The sequence below is a fragment of the Drosophila bipectinata genome, chromosome XR (genome assembly GCF_030179905.1).
Source record: "Drosophila bipectinata strain 14024-0381.07 chromosome XR, DbipHiC1v2, whole genome shotgun sequence".
NCBI classification, from domain to species: domain Eukaryota; kingdom Metazoa; phylum Arthropoda; class Insecta; order Diptera; family Drosophilidae; genus Drosophila; species Drosophila bipectinata.
In genome coordinates this window covers 15,246,580-15,267,112 of record NC_091735.1, presented here as the reverse complement: position 1 = coordinate 15,267,112, position 20,533 = coordinate 15,246,580, and the positions used below count along the sequence as shown (strand labels likewise).

Sequence of the window (20,533 nt, the reverse complement as noted above, 5' to 3'; positions counted from 1 at the left end):
AGTTTGGTTCCTTAAAATTTTGTTGGGTTTATTTTGCAAAGATATACTTTATTTGACAGCTCATGAATTGTCTACATTTTATTTTTATGGTTTTTTGTTTAGTTTTATGTTTTATCAAATACGTTTCGTTTTTAGTTTATAATTAAAGGTTTTAAGTGCCTTAACAATGATTTTAAAGAAAAACGGAAATAGATCATATTATTATATCTTATTATTTCTTAAATGTTTTCTTAGTTAGTATGAGTTTATTGGTTAATAATATGTACATGTATGTACATATATTCCTACTTTGTATTTTCGAGGCGCATAGTTTGGGGGGAAAAATGAAGCTATACCTTATGGGGAGGGTAAGGTCAAATCATGCGAAAAAAGCCATGTTTTTGTGATTTTTTTCCTGACGACACAGTTAAAATTTATTTATTCAACCAACGCTATATTAAAGTATGACATTAGAAGAATGTTTAATAAAATTTTTACAAAAAAATATTTAAAAAATATGGCAATGGTAGCAATTGTCCGGACGTGTCGCCAAAAAAAGTTGAATTGCGGTGCCCCTCATAACTCGGTGCTGGATCGTTTGTAATCAAAAAATGAAAATTCATTCGTTAGATAATAGTTCGCCCCAACGCTGTAAAGGTTTTTTGAAAATTGCAATTTTTTAATTTTTTCGAATACTTTGAAGTGAAATTTTGGGAAAAAATCGGTTAATTTGTCATTGCAAAATCAAAATTATGAACAAAAAAAAAAAAAAAACTCGACAGCGTTACCTCGTAAAATATGTACAGAAATGGTGTTTAAAATTTCAAAAGGATCGGTGCAGTAGTTTTGAAGTTATGAGGGGCACCGACTTTGAAAACGTGAGTTGTGGGAAAAACGCTTTAAAGTTTTAAACACAAAAAAATCCAGTGTAAAACGTTTGCAAGCAACTTCGTCAATAACTAATAACTTCGTCAATTTTGCTTAATTTGACTTGAAATTTTGACACAATATTCTTCAGATATTATGCATTCAATTTAAAAAATAAAAAAAAAATGAAAAAAAAAAAAATTTAATACCTTACCCTTCCCTTATTAGCGTCTTTTCGAGTTTGCCATATATAGTAAAGTAGCTCGAAGCTTTTTTCGTGCAAGAACATAATACAATTTCAAATCGTCATTGCTTATTTCGTGCAAACACTTAAAGCTATTAGAAAATGTGTCCTTTTTTAATCTAATATTTGGTCGGGCCACTCTTTTGTTTTTTTACTGCCTGTAAACGGTTTCCCCTAGATTTCACAAATTTTGTTGTGGTTTCAACAGGAATTTTCCTTTACTCCTCCAGTAAGACAGTTTTCAGCTCATTTTTGCTCGTTATTTTCTTTTTACGGATCGATTCGTCCAAAATCACCCACTAGTTCTCAAAAACGTTGAGGTCTGGAGACTGTGCTGGTGTTTTTATTACATGTGGAAAGTTTAAGACCCACCAAAGCTACACATTGCCAGCAGTGTGCTTGTCTTGATAAAACCTAAGTCCTAAGCATACGCAAGATTTCTGCGCTTCGGGCTAGATTTTTTTTTAAATGGTGAGGCTCACCATAGCATCCATAGCTCCGTCAATGGAAACCAAGTTTCCGACTCCAGACGTAGCCATACAGGCCCAAACCATAATATGTCCGACTCCGTGCTTGACCATAGCTTTAAGGTTTTTAGGTTCGAGCATTCGCACGCCGCCAAACATATTGCCTGTTATCAAATCCGAAAAGGTTAAACTTGGATTCGTCCGCAAAAATCACGTCACGTCTCCTTCACGAACTTGACATGTTCAATCATAATTTTCTTACTGATAAACGGTTTCCTACTGATAAAGGAGAAGTTATCCCAAAATCTATGAGGTATTTATATTATTGTTAAAGATCATAGAGTAGATATTGAATAGAAATACACATTTTATATTCTTTAAATTTTTTACATGTCCAGCTTTAATTTTTTATGATATAGATACAATATTTTTTGTAATATTGTATATATGCATATTATATATTTAATGTAAACATACAGGGTGACAATAAATAACCCGGACAAACATTTTTGATCATAACTTTTGAAGGGACTGTATTTGAGAAAAAATGCAGATGCACAACTATTAAATAGGTATTGTGTTAACATATATTCAGCCGGTTTCGAAGTGGCTTCCTTGTGCTGCGATGCAGAGCCCTAAACGTTTCTGGAAATTTAGCGCATTGGGCCGCAGGTCTTCTTCCGATAATCGATCCCATTCTCGGAGCAATGATTGCTTCAGCGCCTCCAAACTTATGTGGCGTTTAGCACATGCCCTGGACTCCAAAATAGACCACACACTGTAGTCCATCGGATTAAGATCTGGCGAGTATGGTGGTCATTCACTGGATGCGATAAAGTCCGATAAAGGAAAATTGGCTTTGCACCAGTCCTGAGTCAATTTGGCTCTATGGGCTGGCGCTGAATCCTGTTGAAACGTCTACTCCGTATCACCGAAGTGCTGCTGGGCCCAAGGAAGCACAACAGTTTTCAAAATGTCCCGGTTACACTCCTGATTGAATTTGACCCCTTGATCGATGAAAACAAGGGGTGTTTTGCCGGTGGCGCATATTCCTCCCCAAACCATTACCATAACCATAAAGACTGCTCACATTGACGGCGCTCGATTATTGCAGAGGTACCTGGAGCTTCAGCCGACCAGCTTCCGTCATTTTGGTGATTGTGCGCCTGTTGGATGGTGAATATCTTCTCGTCCGTGAAGAGAATACGCTCCCATTTTTGACCTGCGGCGCGACGCTTTAGCTGACGGCATCTTTGGAGTCTCACGCGCTTATTGTCATCCGTAAGAAGATGCACTTTTTGGAGCTTGTAGGGCCTGAGATTAGGTTCATTTTTTGCAATCAACCGAACACTTTCTCGATTCACTCCGATTTCACGGGCTATTTTTCTGACCGAGACGCTGCAATTCCGAGTGATAAGCTTTTTCACGATCCGCGACGGGGCGGTCATAAACGTGGCCAAGTTCATTAAATCGTTTTTTTTGGTATGCCCAGCAAACGAACAATGTCGCATTGGTGATTTCCTTGTTGAAACAGTTTTAAAATTGCACAACGATTGTTAGACATCTCGAAACAAATATCAAATTGATGGGAATCATAAAAATGTAATTATATTTTTTTCAGAAAAGTACAAGCTATCGATAAATGCATTTATTTAAGGGCTGCATAATAACACATTTATAATAGATTGTTTCAAAGTTTGTCCGGGTTATTTATTGTCACCCAGTATTATAGACTATCGTAAAGTCTGAATAGCGGGTATGGGGGAACTCTCATTTAATATTTGTAAGCAACGGTGCCGTAAATTTCGTGTTTCAGGAAATAGAACTGAAATCAGTAGACTATATTCTTTAATTGTCAAACGACTGAGAAAAGTATTCTTGGGAAAATCAGTACTAACTTCAAACTCACATGAGAAGCTCGAAATATTTAACAAAAAAAAACGAACTGAAATGGCCGAAAGACCGAAACGCCCACTTTCCTCCTACATGCTGTGGCTCAGCAGTATCCGTGAGTCCATAAAAGAAGATAACCCCGGGATCAAAGTAACCGAGGTGACTAGGAAGGCAGGTGAATTATGGCGTTCAATGACGGACAAGTCGGAGTGGGAGGCCAAGGCTGCCAAGGCCAAGGAGGACTACGTTTGCGCCATGAGGGAGTACAAGGCCAATGGTGGCAGCACTGATGGTCAGCAGATGCGCACTAGACGTTCGAAAATAAGCGTCATTAAAAAGCAGAAAGAACAAGTCTCACGCAGATAGGGATAATGTAACAATTAAGAAGTAAACGAACGAGTAGGCGTAGCACCACCATCTTCAGTGACACGCACAGTATCCTCACAAAAAACACTAACATCAAAAAGCTTCAAGCAAATATACAATGTAAAATACAATCAATGTTTTCCCAATGTTGTAAGCGATAATATATTTCCATTCAATAAAAGCTTAAAAAAAAGAAAACAAAAAAAAGGAAAAAGGAACGATCAGTTGTGCCACACAAAACACTTCAACTTAATTTCGTTTCAATTTCACATTAGGATTCCACACATGCCTGTTCTGAGTTATTTCAAAAACACCGACGATCTTGCTAGTGTTTTGTCTAAAATCAGTAATGAAATCGCACTTTTACGTGAAAAGTTCGGTTGATACATAAGTGTTGAATTTGTAATTAAACTGCAATTAAAATTATTAATTTGTTAATTAATACACTAAAAAATTTCGTGGACTTAATTGGTAAAATGTAGATTTTTATGAAACACAAGTGAAATAACAGGCCTCTTATACAGTAGGCCAAATCGCTTCAGAGTTTTAAAGCTGAGTTTAATTTGCAGTGATGCCCTTTTTTTTTCGATTTTAAAGTTCTAATTATTTGAAACCCTATTATTAAGCATTCAATTTTTCTTTGAATTGTGGCTTAATCCTTGATTTTTCACTATTAATTATTAAAAATTTATAAACATTTTAAAAAATGTTTGTTATGCAGCATGGCAGTTTATTCAACTTACACCCCAGGTGGTTTTGTTTAGAGTGGTTTCAAATAACAATCTGGTATGTGCTTGCAACAAAAATAAGTAATTTTTTTGCTCACAGTTAAGGTTACAATTTATTTTGAACATTTACATATATGTTGAAAAACTTTGGCTTTACAGCACTGGATGAAGTCGGACTAAAACAGTGGTCGGTAGGGCCGAATCTTTGAATTATATATTGCACCGTGCTGAGGCTTAAGAAAATCATTTCGGCTATAGCGTGCTGCGTTTTTCCGACCTTAAAATGTTTTAGGACTAATTCCCTTTGCTCGATGGTTGTTGGCGTTTCAAAGCTATCGACTTGAAACTTTGCACACACCGTTCCTTCCTTTGCACGCAGTATATATATAAGTCGGAACTGGGATCGGCTGACTATATGCTATGGCTGCCATACAACTGATTGATCGGAAATGCTATAATTTTGGTTTTTTTGAGTTAGTGATTTCGGATTTTGCATGAATGCTAGTTGTGGTTTTTGGCGCGCTAAATAATAGCACATTTAAAAGTAAGATTGCCAAAGCTCTACTTAACATTTTAAAACTAAGTAAAATGGAAAATATTAGTGGAGGTATGTAAAATTTAAGTGTTTAATTCAATATTTGTTTAATGTGATGTGTCTTTATGTATATGTTCTTTTCTAAAGTTTTATATTAAACAATTTTAATCTAGCATTTTTTGTGTTTCGTGAAATACACGTAGGTTGGATTGTGCCGAATCATAAAAACTATTAACGCAGTTTCGTTTTTGAATTTATTTACAATACGATATATGCTATCGTACCTTTTTGATTTAATAAGAAGTAAGGAAATGCTTCATTTAATGAATATGACGCACTTTTTGTGTATAATTATTTGAGTCTATAGTTATTTGGTTAGTTATCAGTTTAATGCAAATTTATACACATTCCATTAGTGTTAGCGTTCAAATTAAACGATATTAGCGCCAAGACAAGACGACGGGCGGTAGTAATACTCAAAAACACCGAAATATCCTTTAAAAATATTGAACCGAAATATCATCACTACTCGTTAGAAGAATAAAAAGCCCACAAGAACAGTTGATCCAACCTACCAAATTTCATTAGGATCGGCCGAGTATATCCTATAGCTGCCATATAGCTGAACGATCGGAAATGGTACTTGGTAAATATATCAACTTTCGTATTTTTGAAGATAGAAGTTTGGAACTTTTTTTAGATTTTTTATTTTAGTTAATTAGTTTTATTATGATGTAATCATAAGGATCAGCCAACTATATCCGATGTTTGCGATATATATCCGGTTTTAACTGCAAGGGTATGTAAACTTCGGCTCCGCCCGAAGTTAGCTTTCCTTTCTTGTTTAATCTAATATTTGGTCGGGCCACTCTTTTGTTTTTTTACTGCCTGTAAACGGTTTCCCCTAGATTTCACAAATTTTGTTGTGGTTTCAACAGGAATTTTCCTTTACTCCTCCAGTAAGACAGTTTTCAGCTCATTTTTGCTCGTTATTTCTTTTTACGGATCGATTCGTCCAAAATCACCCACTAGTTCTCAAAAACGTTGAGGTCTGGAGACTGTGCTGGTGTTTTTATTACATGTGGAAAGTTTAAGACCCACCAAAGCTACACATTGCCAGCAGTGTGCTTGTCTTGATAAAACCTAAGTCCTAAGCATACGCAAGATTTCTGCGCTTCGGGCTAGATTTTTTTTTAAATGGTGAGGCTCACCATAGCATCCATAGCTCCGTCAATGGAAACCAAGTTTCCGACTCCAGACGTAGCCATACAGGCCCAAACCATAATATGTCCGACTCCGTGCTTGACCATAGCTTTAAGGTTTTTAGGTTCGAGCATTCGCACGCCGCCAAACATATTGCCTGTTATCAAATCCGAAAAGGTTAAACTTGGATTCGTCCGCAAAAATCACGTCACGTCTCCTTCACGAACTTGACATGTTCAATCATAATTTTCTTACTGATAAACGGTTTCCTACTGATAAAGGAGAAGTTATCCCAAAATCTATGAGGTATTTATATTATTGTTAAAGATCATAGAGTAGATATTGAATAGAAATACACATTTTATATTCTTTAAATTTTTTACATGTCCAGCTTTAATTTTTTATGATATAGATACAATATTTTTTGTAATATTGTATATATGCATATTATATATTTAATGTAAACATACAGGGTGACAATAAATAACCCGGACAAACATTTTTGATCATAACTTTTGAAGGGACTGTATTTGAGAAAAAATGCAGATGCACAACTATTAAATAGGTATTGTGTTAACATATATTCAGCCGGTTTCGAAGTGGCTTCCTTGTGCTGCGATGCAGAGCCCTAAACGTTTCTGGAAATTTAGCGCATTGGGCCGCAGGTCTTCTTCCGATAATCGATCCCATTCTCGGAGCAATGATTGCTTCAGCGCCTCCAAACTTATGTGGCGTTTAGCACATGCCCTGGACTCCAAAATAGACCACACACTGTAGTCCATCGGATTAAGATCTGGCGAGTATGGTGGTCATTCACTGGATGCGATAAAGTCCGGAAAATTGGCTTTGCACCAGTCCTGAGTCAATTTGGCTCTATGGGCTGGCGCTGAATCCTGTTGAAACGTCTACTCCGTATCACCGAAGTGCTGCTGGGCCCAAGGAAGCACAACAGTTTTCAAAATGTCCCGGTTACACTCCTGATTGAATTTGACCCCTTGATCGATGAAAACAAGGGGTGTTTTGCCGGTGGCGCATATTCCTCCCCAAACCATTACCATAACCATAAAGACTGCTCACATTGACGGCGCTCGATTATTGCAGAGGTACCTGGAGCTTCAGCCGACCAGCTTCCGTCATTTTGGTGATTGTGCGCCTGTTGGATGGTGAATATCTTCTCGTCCGTGAAGAGAATACGCTCCCATTTTTGACCTGCGGCGCGACGCTTTAGCTGACGGCATCTTTGGAGTCTCACGCGCTTATTGTCATCCGTAAGAAGATGCACTTTTTGGAGCTTGTAGGACCTGAGATTAGGTTCATTTTTTGCAATCAACCGAACACTTTCTCGATTCACTCCGATTTCACGGGCTATTTTTCTGACCGAGACGCTGCAATTCCGAGTGATAAGCTTTTTCACGATCCGCGACGGGGCGGTCATAAACGTGGCCAAGTTCATTAAATCGTTTTTTTTTGGTATGCCCAGCAAACGAACAATGTCGCATTGGTGATTTCCTTGTTGAAACAGTTTTAAAATTGCACAACGATTGTTAGACATCTCGAAACAAATATCAAATTGATGGGAATCATAAAAATGTAATTATATTTTTTTCAGAAAAGTACAAGCTATCGATAAATGCATTTATTTAAGGGCTGCATAATAACACATTTATAATAGATTGTTTCAAAGTTTGTCCGGGTTATTTATTGTCACCCAGTATTATAGACTATCGTAAAGTCTGAATAGCGGGTATGGGGGAACTCTCATTTAATATTTGTAAGCAACGGTGCCGTAAATTTCGTGTTTCAGGAAATAGAACTGAAATCAGTAGACTATATTCTTTAATTGTCAAACGACTGAGAAAAGTATTCTTGGGAAAATCAGTACTAACTTCAAACTCACATGAGAAGCTCGAAATATTTAACAAAAAAAAACGAACTGAAATGGCCGAAAGACCGAAACGCCCACTTTCCTCCTACATGCTGTGGCTCAGCAGTATCCGTGAGTCCATAAAAGAAGATAACCCCGGGATCAAAGTAACCGAGGTGACTAGGAAGGCAGGTGAATTATGGCGTTCAATGACGGACAAGTCGGAGTGGGAGGCCAAGGCTGCCAAGGCCAAGGAGGACTACGTTTGCGCCATGAGGGAGTACAAGGCCAATGGTGGCAGCACTGATGGTCAGCAGATGCGCACTAGACGTTCGAAAATAAGCGTCATTAAAAAGCAGAAAGAACAAGTCTCACGCAGATAGGGATAATGTAACAATTAAGAAGTAAACGAACGAGTAGGCGTAGCACCACCATCTTCAGTGACACGCACAGTATCCTCACAAAAAACACTAACATCAAAAAGCTTCAAGCAAATATACAATGTAAAATACAATCAATGTTTTCCCAATGTTGTAAGCGAAAATATATTTCCATTCAATAAAAGCTTAAAAAAAAGAAAACAAAAACAAGGAAAAAGGAACGATCAGTTGTGCCACACAAAACACTTCAACTTAATTTCGTTTCAATTTCACTTTAGGATTCCACACATGCCTGTTCTGAGTTATTTCAAAAACACCGACGATCTTGCTAGTGTTTTGTCTAAAATCAGTAATGAAATCGCACTTTTACGTGAAAAGTTCGGTTGATACATAAGTGTTGAATTTGTAATTAAAATGCAATTAAAATTATTAATTTATTAATTAATAAACTAAAACATTTCGTGGACTTAATTGGTAAAATGTAGATTTTTATGAAACACAAGTGAAATAACAGGCCTCTTATACAGTAGGCCAAATCGCTTCAGAGTTTTAAAGCTGAGTTTAATTTGCAGTGATGCCCTTTTTTTTCGATTTTAAAGTTCTAATTATTTGAAACCCTATTATTAAGCATTCAATTTTTCTTTGAATTGTGGCTTAATCCTTGATTTTTCACTATTAATTATTAAAAATTTATAAACATTTTAAAAAATGTTTGTTATGCAGCATGGCAGTTTATTCAACTTACACCCCAGGTGGTTTTGTTTAGAGTGGTTTCAAATAACAATCTGGTATGTGCTTGCAACAAAAATAAGTAATTTTTTTGCTCACAGTTAAGGTTACAATTTATTTTGAACATTTACATATATGTTGAAAAACTTTGGCTTTACAGCACTGGATGAAGTCGGACTAAAACAGTGGTCGGTAGGGCCGAATCTTTGAATTATATATTGCACCGTGCTGAGGCTTAAGAAAATCATTTCGGCTATAGCGTGCTGCGTTTTTCCGACCTTAAAATGTTTTAGGACTAATTCCCTTTGCTCGATGGTTGTTGGCGTTTCAAAGCTATCGACTTGAAACTTTGCACACACCGTTCCTTCCTTTGCACGCAGTATATATATAAGTCGGAACTGGGATCGGCTGACTATATGCTATGGCTGCCATACAACTGATTGATCGGAAATGCTATAATTTTGGTTTTTTTGAGTTAGTGATTTCGGATTTTGCATGAATGCTAGTTGTGGTTTTTGGCGCGCTAAATAATAGCACATTTAAAAGTAAGATTGCCAAAGCTCTACTTAACATTTTAAAACTAAGTAAAATGGAAAATATTAGTGGAGGTATGTAAAATTTAAGTGTTTAATTCAATATTTGTTTAATGTGATGTGTCTTTATGTATATGTTCTTTTCTAAAGTTTTATATTAAACAATTTTAATCTAGCATTTTTTGTGTTTCGTGAAATACACGTAGGTTGGATTGTGCCGAATCATAAAAACTATTAACGCAGTTTCGTTTTTGAATTTATTTACAATACGATAGCATAAACCTTTTTTGATTTAATAAGAAGTAAGGAAATGCTTCATTTAATGAATATGACGCACTTTTTGTGTATAATTATTTGAGTCTATAGTTATTTGGTTAGTTATCAGTTTAATGCAAATTTATACACATTCCATTAGTGTTAGCGTTCAAATTAAACGATATTAGCGCCAAGACAAGACGACGGGCGGTAGTAATACTCAAAAACACCGAAATATCCTTTAAAAATATTGAACCGAAATATCATCACTACTCGTTAGAAGAATAAAAAGCCCACAAGAACAGTTGATCCAACCTACCAAATTTCATTAGGATCGGCCGAGTATATCCTATAGCTGCCATATAGCTGAACGATCGGAAATGGTACTTGGTAAATATATCAACTTTCGTATTTTTGAAGATAGAAGTTTGGAACTTTTTTTAGATTTTTTATTTTAGTTAATTAGTTTTATTATGATGTAATCATAAGGATCAGCCAACTATATCCGATGTTTGCGATATATATCCGGTTTTAACTGCAAGGGTATGTAAACTTCGGCTCCGCCCGAAGTTAGCTTTCCTTTCTTGTTTAATCTAATATTTGGTCGGGCCACTCTTTTGTTTTTTTACTGCCTGTAAACGGTTTCCCCTAGATTTCACAAATTTTGTTGTGGTTTCAACAGGAATTTTCCTTTACTCCTCCAGTAAGACAGTTTTCAGCTCATTTTTGCTCGTTATTTTCTTTTTACGGATCGATTCGTCCAAAATCACCCACTAGTTCTCAAAAACGTTGAGGTCTGGAGACTGTGCTGGTGTTTTTATTACATGTGGAAAGTTTAAGACCCACCAAAGCTACACATTGCCAGCAGTGTGCTTGTCTTGATAAAACCTAAGTCCTAAGCATACGCAAGATTTCTGCGCTTCGGGCTAGATTTTTTTTTAAATGGTGAGGCTCACCATAGCATCCATAGCTCCGTCAATGGAAACCAAGTTTCCGACTCCAGACGTAGCCATACAGGCCCAAACCATAATATGTCCGACTCCGTGCTTGACCATAGCTTTAAGGTTTTTAGGTTCGAGCATTCGCACGCCGCCAAACATATTGCCTGTTATCAAATCCGAAAAGGTTAAACTTGGATTCGTCCGCAAAAATCACGTCACGTCTCCTTCACGAACTTGACATGTTCAATCATAATTTTCTTACTGATAAACGGTTTCCTACTGATAAAGGAGAAGTTATCCCAAAATCTATGAGGTATTTATATTATTGTTAAAGATCATAGAGTAGATATTGAATAGAAATACACATTTTATATTCTTTAAATTTTTTACATGTCCAGCTTTAATTTTTTATGATATAGATACAATATTTTTTGTAATATTGTATATATGCATATTATATATTTAATGTAAACATACAGGGTGACAATAAATAACCCGGACAAACATTTTTGATCATAACTTTTGAAGGGACTGTATTTGAGAAAAAATGCAGATGCACAACTATTAAATAGGTATTGTGTTAACATATATTCAGCCGGTTTCGAAGTGGCTTCCTTGTGCTGCGATGCAGAGCCCTAAACGTTTCTGGAAATTTAGCGCATTGGGCCGCAGGTCTTCTTCCGATAATCGATCCCATTCTCGGAGCAATGATTGCTTCAGCGCCTCCAAGCTTATGTGGCGTTTAGCACATGCCCTGGACTCCAAAATAGACCACACACTGTAGTCCATCGGATTAAGATCTGGCGAGTATGGTGGTCATTCACTGGATGCGATAAAGTCCGATAAAGGAAAATTGGCTTTGCACCAGTCCTGAGTCAATTTGGCTCTATGGGCTTGCGCTGAATCCTGTTGAAACGTCTACTCCGTATCACCGAAGTGCTGCTGGGCCCAAGGAAGCACAACAGTTTTCAAAATGTCCCGGTTACACTCCTGATTGATTTTGACCCCTTGATCGATGAAAACAAGGGGTGTTTTGCCGGTGGCGCATATTCCTCCCCAAACCATTACCATAACCATAAAGACTGCTCACATTGACGGCGCTCGATTATTGCAGAGGTACCTGGAGCTTCAGCCGACCAGCTTCCGTCATTTTGGTGATTGTGCGCCTGTTGGATGGTGAATATCTTCTCGTCCGTGAAGAGAATACGCTCCCATTTTTGACCTGCGGCGCGACGCTTTAGCTGACGGCATCTTTGGAGTCTCACGCGCTTATTGTCATCCGTAAGAAGATGCACTTTTTGGAGCTTGTAGGGCCTGAGATTAGGTTCATTTTTTGCAATCAACCGAACACTTTCTCGATTCACTCCGATTTCACGGGCTATTTTTATGACCGAGACGCTGCAATTCCGAGTGATAAGCTTTTTCACGATCCGCGACGGGGCGGTCATAAACGTGGCCAAGTTCATTAAATCGTTTGTTTTGGTATGCCCAGCAAACGAACAATGTCGCATTGGTGATTTCCTTGTTGAAACAGTTTTAAAATTGCACAACGATTGTTAGACATCTCGAAACAAATATCAAATTGATGGGAATCATAAAAATGTAATTATATTTTTTTCAGAAAAGTACAAGCTATCGATAAATGCATTTATTTAAGGGCTGCATAATAACACATTTATAATAGATTGTTTCAAAGTTTGTCCGGGTTATTTATTGTCACCCAGTATTATAGACTATCGTAAAGTCTGAATAGCGGATATGGGGGAACTCTCATTTAATATTTGTAAGCAACGGTGCCGTAAATTTCGTGTTTCAGGAAATAGAACTGAAATCAGTAGACTATATTCTTTAATTGTCAAACGACTGAGAAAAGTATTCTTGGGAAAATCAGTACTAACTTCAAACTCACATGAGAAGCTCGAAATATTTAACAAAAAAAAACGAACTGAAATGGCCGAAAGACCGAAACGCCCACTTTCCTCCTACATGCTGTGGCTCAGCAGTATCCGTGAGTCCATAAAAGAAGATAACCCCGGGATCAAAGTAACCGAGGTGACTAGGAAGGCAGGTGAATTATGGCGTTCAATGACGGACAAGTCGGAGTGGGAGGCCAAGGCTGCCAAGGCCAAGGAGGACTACGTTTGCGCCATGAGGGAGTACAAGGCCAATGGTGGCAGCACTGATGGTCAGCAGATGCGCACTAGACGTTCGAAAATAAGCGTCATTAAAAAGCAGAAAGAACAAGTCTCACGCAGATAGGGATAATGTAACAATTAAGAAGTAAACGAACGAGTAGGCGTAGCACCACCATCTTCAGTGACACGCACAGTATCCTCACAAAAAACACTAACATCAAAAAGCTTCAAGCAAATATACAATGTAAAATACAATCAATGTTTTCCCAATGTTGTAAGCGATAATATATTTCCATTCAATAAAAGCTTAAAAAAAAAGAAAACAAAAAAAAGGAAAAAGGAACGATCAGTTGTGCCACACAAAACACTTCAACTTAATTTCGTTTCAATTTCACTTTAGGATTCCACACATGCCTGTTCTGAGTTATTTCAAAAACACCGACGATCTTGCTAGTGTTTTGTCTAAAATCAGTAATGAAATCGCACTTTTACGTGAAAAGTTCGGTTGATACATAAGTGTTGAATTTGTAATTAAACTGCAATTAAAATTATTAATTTATTAATTAATAAACTAAAACATTTCGTGGACTTAATTGGTAAAATGTAGATTTTTATGAAACACAAGTGAAATAACAGGCCTCTTATACAGTAGGCCAAATCGCTTCAGAGTTTTAAAGCTGAGTTTAATTTGCAGTGATGCCCTTTTTTTTCGATTTTAAAGTTCTAATTATTTGAAACCTATTATTAAGCATTCAATTTTTCTTTGAATTGTGGCTTAATCCTTGATTTTTCACTATTAATTATTAAAAATTTATAAACATTTTAAAAAATGTTTGTTATGCAGCATGGCAGTTTATTCAACTTACACCCCAGGTGGTTTTATTTAGAGTGGTTTCAAATAACAATCTGGTATGTGCTTGCAACAAAAATAAGTAATTTTTTTGCTCACAGTTAAGGTTACAATTTATTTTGAACATTTACATATATGTTGAAAAACTTTGGCTTTACAGCACTGGATGAAGTCGGACTAAAACAGTGGTCGGTAGGGCCGAATCTTTGAATTATGTATTGCACCGTGCTGAGGCTTAAGAAAATCATTTCGGCTATAGCGTGCTGCGTTTTTCCGACCTTAAAATGTTTTAGGACTAATTCCCTTTGCTCGATGGTTGTTGGCGTTTCAAAGCTATCGACTTGAAACTTTGCACACACCGTTCCTTCCTTTGCACGCAGTATATATATAAGTCGGAACTGGGATCGGCTGACTATATGCTATGGCTGCCATACAACTGATTGATCGGAAATGCTATAATTTTGGTTTTTTTGAGTTAGTGATTTCGGATTTTGCATGAATGCTAGTTGTGGTTTTTGGCGCGCTAAATAATAGCACATTTAAAAGTAAGATTGCCAAAGCTCTACTTAACATTTTAAAACTAAGTAAAATGGAAAATATTAGTGGAGGTATGTAAAATTTAAGTGTTTAATTCAATATTTGTTTAATGTGATGTGTCTTTATGTATATGTTCTTTTCTAAAGTTTTATATTAAACAATTTTAATCTAGCATTTTTTGTTTCGTGAAATACACGTAGGTTGGATTGTGCCGAATCATAAAAACTATTAACGCAGTTTCGTTTTTGAATTTATTTACAATACGATAGCATAAACTTTTTTTGATTTAATAAGAAGTAAGGAAATGCTTCATTTAATGAATATGACGCACTTTTTGTGTATAATTATTTGAGTCTATAGTTATTTGGTTAGTTATCAGTTTAATGCAAATTTATACACATTCCATTAGTGTTAGCGTTCAAATTAAACGATATTAGCGCCAAGACAAGACGACGGGCGGTAGTAATACTCAAAAACACCGAAATATCCTTTAAAAATATTGAACCGAAATATCATCACTACTCGTTAGAAGAATAAAAAGCCCACAAGAACAGTTGATACAACCTACCAAATTTCATTAGGATCGGCCGAGTATATCCTATAGCTGCCATATAGCTGAACGATCGGAAATGGTACTTGGTAGAAATATCAACTTTCGTATTTTTGAAGATAGAAGTTTGGAACTTTTTTTAGATTTTTTATTTTAGTTAATTAGTTTTATTATGATGTAATCATAAGGATCAGCCAACTATATCCGATGTTTGCGATATATATCCGGTTTTAACTGCAAGGGTATGTAAACTTCGGCTCCGCCCGAAGTTAGCTTTCCTTTCTTGTTTAATCTAATATTTGGTCGGGCCACTCTTTTGTTTTTTTACTGCCTGTAAACGGTTTCCCCTAGATTTCACAAATTTTGTTGTGGTTTCAACAGGAATTTTCCTTTACTCCTCCAGTAAGACAGTTTTCAGCTCATTTTTGCTCGTTATTTTCTTTTTACGGATCGATTCGTCCAAAATCACCCACTAGTTCTCAAAAACGTTGAGGTCTGGAGACTGTGCTGGTGTTTTTATTACATGTGGAAAGTTTAAGACCCACCAAAGCTACACATTGCCAGCAGTGTGCTTGTCTTGATAAAACCTAAGTCCTAAGCATACGCAAGATTTCTGCGCTTCGGGCTAGATTTTTTTTTAAATGGTGAGGCTCACCATAGCATCCATAGCTCCGTCAATGGAAACCAAGTTTCCGACTCCAGACGTAGCCATACAGGCCCAAACCATAATATGTCCGACTCCGTGCTTGACCATAGCTTTAAGGTTTTTAGGTTCGAGCATTCGCACGCCGCCAAACATATTGCCTGTTATCAAATCCGAAAAGGTTAAACTTGGATTCGTCCGCAAAAATCACGTCACGTCTCCTTCACGAACTTGACATGTTCAATCATAAATTTCTTACTGATAAACGGTTTCCTACTGATAAAGGAGAAGTTATCCCAAAATCTATGAGGTATTTATATTATTGTTAAAGATCATAGAGTAGATATTGAATAGAAATACACATTTTATATTCTTTAAATTTTTTACATGTCCAGCTTTAATTTTTTATGATATAGATACAATATTTTTTGTAATATTGTATATATGCATATTATATATTTAATGTAAACATACAGGGTGACAATAAATAACCCGGACAAACATTTTTGATCATAACTTTTGAAGGGACTGTATTTGAGAAAAAATGCAGATGCACAACTATTAAATAGGTATTGTGTTAACATATATTCAGCCGGTTTCGAAGTGGCTTCCTTGTGCTGCGATGCAGAGCCCTAAACGTTTCTGGAAATTTAGCGCATTGGGCCGCAGGTCTTCTTCCGATAATCGATCCCATTCTCGGAGCAATGATTGCTTCAGCGCCTCCAAACTTTTGTGGCGTTTAGCACATGCCCTGGACTTCAAAATAGACCACACACTGTAGTCCATCGGATTAAGATCTGGCGAGTATGGTGGTCATTCACTGGATGCGATAAAGTCCGATAAGGGAAAATTGGCTTTGCACCAGTCCTGAGTCAATTTGGCTCTATGGGCTTGCGCTGAATCCTGTTGAAACGTCTACTCCGTATCACCGAAGTGCTGCTGGGCCCAAGGAAGCACAACAGTTTTCAAAATGTCCCGGTTACACTCCTGATTGATTTTGACCCCTTGATCGATGAAAACAAGGGGTGTTTTGCCGGTGGCGCATATTCCTCCCCAAACCATTACCATAACCATAAAGACTGCTCACATTGACGGCGCTCGATTATTGCAGAGGTACCTGGAGCTTCAGCCGACCAGCTTCCGTCATTTTGGTGATTGTGCGCCTGTTGGATGGTGAATATCTTCTCGTCCGTGAAGAGAATACGCTCCCATTTTTGACCTGCGGCGCGACGCTTTAGCTGACGGCATCTTTGGAGTCTCACGCGCTTATTGTCATCCGTAAGAAGATGCACTTTTTGGAGCTTGTAGGGCCTGAGATTAAGTTCATTTTTTGCAATCAACCGAACACTTTCTCGATTCACTCCGATTTCACGGGCTATTTTTATGACCGAGACGCTGCAATTCCGAGTGATAAGCTTTTTCACGATCCGCGACGGGGCGGTCATAAACGTGGCCAAGTTCATTAAATCGTTTGTTTTGGTATGCCCAGCAAACGAACAATGTCGCATTGGTGATTTCCTTGTTGAAACAGTTTTAAAATTGCACAACGATTGTTAGACATCTCGAAACAAATATCAAATTGATGGGAATCATAAAAATGTAATTATATTTTTTTCAGAAAAGTACAAGCTATCGATAAATGCATTTATTTAAGGGCTGCATAATAACACATTTATAATAGATTGTTTCAAAGTTTGTCCGGGTTATTTATTGTCACCCAGTATTATAGACTATCGTAAAGTCTGAATAGCGGGTATGGGGGAACTCTCATTTAATATTTGTAAGCAACGGTGCCGTAAATTTCGTGTTTCAGGAAATAGAACTGAAATCAGTAGACTATATTCTTTAATTGTCAAACGACTGAGAAAAGTATTCTTGGGAAAATCAGTACTAACTTCAAACTCACATGAGAAGCTCGAAATATTTAACAAAAAAAAACGAACTGAAATGGCCGAAAGACCGAAACGCCCACTTTCCTCCTACATGCTGTGGCTCAGCAGTATCCGTGAGTCCATAAAAGAAGATAACCCCGGGATCAAAGTAACCGAGGTGACTAGGAAGGCAGGTGAATTATGGCGTTCAATGACGGACAAGTCGGAGTGGGAGGCCAAGGCTGCCAAGGCCAAGGAGGACTACGTTTGCGCCATGAGGGAGTACAAGGCCAATGGTGGCAGCACTGATGGTCAGCAGATGCGCACTAGACGTTCGAAAATAAGCGTCATTAAAAAGCAGAAAGAACAAGTCTCACGCAGATAGGGATAATGTAACAATTAAGAAGTAAACGAACGAGTAGGCGTAGCACCACCATCTTCAGTGACACGCACAGTATCCTCACAAAAAACACTAACATCAAAAAGCTTCAAGCAAATATACAATGTAAAATACAATCAATGTTTTCCCAATGTTGTAAGCGATAATATATTTCCATTCAATAAAAGCTTAAAAAAAAAGAAAACAAAAAAAAGGAAAAAGGAACGATCAGTTGTGCCACACAAAACACTTCAACTTAATTTCGTTTCAATTTCACTTTAGGATTCCACACATGCCTGTTCTGAGTTATTTCAAAAACACCGACGATCTTGCTAGTGTTTTGTCTAAAATCAGTAATGAAATCGCACTTTTACGTGAAAAGTTCGGTTGATACATAAGTGTTGAATTTGTAATTAAACTGCAATTAAAATTATTAATTTATTAATTAATAAACTAAAACATTTCGTGGACTTAATTGGTAAAATGTAGATTTTTATGAAACACAAGTGAAATAACAGGCCTCTTATACAGTAGGCCAAATCGCTTCAGAGTTTTAAAGCTGAGTTTAATTTGCAGTGATGCCCTTTTTTTTCGATTTTAAAGTTCTAATTATTTGAAACCTATTATTAAGCATTCAATTTTTCTTTGAATTGTGTCTTAATCCTTGATTTTTCACTATTAATTATTAAAAATTTATAAACATTTTAAAAAATGTTTGTTATGCAGCATGGCAGTTTATTCAACTTACACCCCAGGTGGTTTTATTTAGAGTGGTTTCAAATAACAATCTGGTATGTGCTTGCAACAAAAATAAGTAATTTTTTTGCTCACAGTTAAGGTTACAATTTATTTTGAACATTTACATATATGTTGAAAAACTTTGGCTTTACAGCACTGGATGAAGTCGGACTAAAACAGTGGTCGGTAGGGCCGAATCTTTGAATTATGTATTGCACCGTGCTGAGGCTTAAGAAAATCATTTCGGCTATAGCGTGCTGCGTTTTTCCGACCTTAAAATGTTTTAGGACTAATTCCCTTTGCTCGATGGTTGTTGGCGTTTCAAAGCTATCGACTTGAAACTTTACACACACCGTTCCTTCCTTTGCACGCAGTATATATATAAGTCGGAACTGGGATCGGCTGACTATATGCTATGGCTGCCATACAACTGATTGATCGGAAATGCTATAATTTTGGTTTTTTTGAGTTAGTGATTTCGGATTTTGCATGAATGCTAGTTGTGGTTTTTGGCGCGCTAAATAATAGCACATTTAAAAGTAAGATTGCCAAAGCTCTACTTAACATTTTAAAACTAAGTAAAATGGAAAATATTAGTGGAGGTATGTAAAATTTAAGTGTTTAATTCAATATTTGTTTAATGTGATGTGTCTTTATGTATATGTTCTTTTCTAAAGTTTTATATTAAACAATTTTAATCTAGCATTTTTTGTGTTTCGTGAAATACACGTAGGTTGGATTGTGCCGAATCATAAAAACTATTAACGCAGTTTCGTTTTTGAATTTATTTACAATACGATAGCATAAACCTTTTTTGATTTAATAAGAAGTAAGGAAATGCTTCATTTAATGAATATGACGCACTTTTTGTGTATAATTATTTGAGTCTATAGTTATTTGGTTAGTTATCAGTTTAATGCAAATTTATACACATTCCATTAGTGTTAGCGTTCAAATTAAACGATATTAGCGCCAAGACAAGACGACGGGCGGTAGTAATACTCAAAAACACCGAAATATCCTTTAAAAATATTGAACCGAAATATCATCACTACTCGTTAGAAGAATAAAAAGCCCACAAGAACAGTTGATCCAACCTACCAAATTTCATTAGGATCGGCCGAGTATATCCTATAGCTGCCATATAGCTGAACGATCGGAAATGGTACTTGGTAAATATATCAACTTTCGTATTTTTGAAGATAGAAGTTTGGAACTTTTTTTAGATTTTTTATTTTAGTTAATTAGTTTTATTATGATGTAATCATAAGGATCAGCCAACTATATCCGATGTTTGCGATATATATCCGGTTTTAACTGCAAGGGTATGTAAACTTCGGCTCCGCCCGAAGTTAGCTTTCCTTTCTTGTTTAATCTAATATTTGGTCGGGCCACTCTTTTGTTTTTTTACTGCCTGTAAACGGTTTCCCCTAGATTTCACAAATTTTGTTGTGGTTTCAACAGGAATTTTCCTTTACTCCTCCAGTAAGACAGTTTTCAGCTCATTTTTGCTCGTTATTTTCTTTTTACGGATCGATTCGTCCAAAATCACCCACTAGTTCTCAAAAACGTTGAGGTCTGGAGACTGTGCTGGTGTTTTTATTACATGTGGAAAGTTTAAGACCCACCAAAGCTACACATTGCCAGCAGTGTGCTTGTCTTGATAAAACCAAAGATTATAAAGTACATAGATGGGACATCAGGGCCCAAAACGGTCAACTTTTTGCGTCGAGCTTGTTGGTGAGGGGGGAAACGCACATGCATACGATTCTATTTTTAGAACTCTTTACATGTATCAGTCAACAAAAATGTGAACCTATGTGTGTATGTGTGACTGCTCGCACGA

The 20,533-nt window shown here is 36.7% G+C and overlaps 6 protein-coding genes across 6 annotated transcripts; 4 read left to right on the top strand and 2 right to left on the bottom strand.

Annotated features, from left to right (window-relative positions):
• Positions 1 to 1,554: 1,554 nt before the first annotated feature.
• On the bottom strand, positions 1,555 to 3,023 carry LOC138925638 (uncharacterized). Its single transcript, XM_070276498.1, has 2 exons — positions 2,648 to 3,023; positions 1,555 to 1,721 (listed from the first exon to the last, which is right to left on the bottom strand). Exons 1-2 carry the CDS (start codon positions 3,021 to 3,023, stop codon positions 1,555 to 1,557), a joined length of 543 nt encoding a protein of 180 aa, XP_070132599.1.
• A 268-nt stretch (positions 3,024 to 3,291) lies between these two features.
• Positions 3,292 to 3,947, top strand: LOC122321930 (high mobility group protein D-like). Its single transcript, XM_043213048.2, has one exon. It carries the CDS (start codon positions 3,316 to 3,318, stop codon positions 3,814 to 3,816), a length of 501 nt encoding a protein of 166 aa, XP_043068983.2. The 5' UTR covers positions 3,292 to 3,315; the 3' UTR covers positions 3,817 to 3,947.
• A 2,325-nt stretch (positions 3,948 to 6,272) lies between these two features.
• On the bottom strand, positions 6,273 to 7,735 carry LOC138925637 (uncharacterized). The gene is made up of 2 exons (XM_070276497.1): positions 7,360 to 7,735; positions 6,273 to 6,439 (listed from the first exon to the last, which is right to left on the bottom strand). Exons 1-2 carry the CDS (start codon positions 7,733 to 7,735, stop codon positions 6,273 to 6,275), a joined length of 543 nt encoding a protein of 180 aa, XP_070132598.1.
• A 272-nt stretch (positions 7,736 to 8,007) lies between these two features.
• On the top strand, positions 8,008 to 8,660 carry LOC122321934 (high mobility group protein D-like). The gene has a single exon (XM_043213052.2). The coding sequence runs from the start codon at positions 8,029 to 8,031 to the stop codon at positions 8,527 to 8,529; it is 501 nt and encodes a 166-aa protein (XP_043068987.2). The 5' UTR covers positions 8,008 to 8,028; the 3' UTR covers positions 8,530 to 8,660.
• Positions 8,661 to 12,791: 4,131 nt separating this feature from the next.
• Positions 12,792 to 13,374, top strand: LOC122321927 (high mobility group protein D-like). The gene has a single exon (XM_043213045.2). The coding sequence runs from the start codon at positions 12,935 to 12,937 to the stop codon at positions 13,241 to 13,243; it is 309 nt and encodes a 102-aa protein (XP_043068980.1). The 5' UTR covers positions 12,792 to 12,934; the 3' UTR covers positions 13,244 to 13,374.
• Positions 13,375 to 17,429: 4,055 nt separating this feature from the next.
• Positions 17,430 to 18,086, top strand: LOC122321929 (high mobility group protein D-like). The gene has a single exon (XM_043213047.2). It carries the CDS (start codon positions 17,455 to 17,457, stop codon positions 17,953 to 17,955), a length of 501 nt encoding a protein of 166 aa, XP_043068982.2. The 5' UTR covers positions 17,430 to 17,454; the 3' UTR covers positions 17,956 to 18,086.
• The last annotated feature ends 2,447 nt before the right edge of the window (positions 18,087 to 20,533 follow it).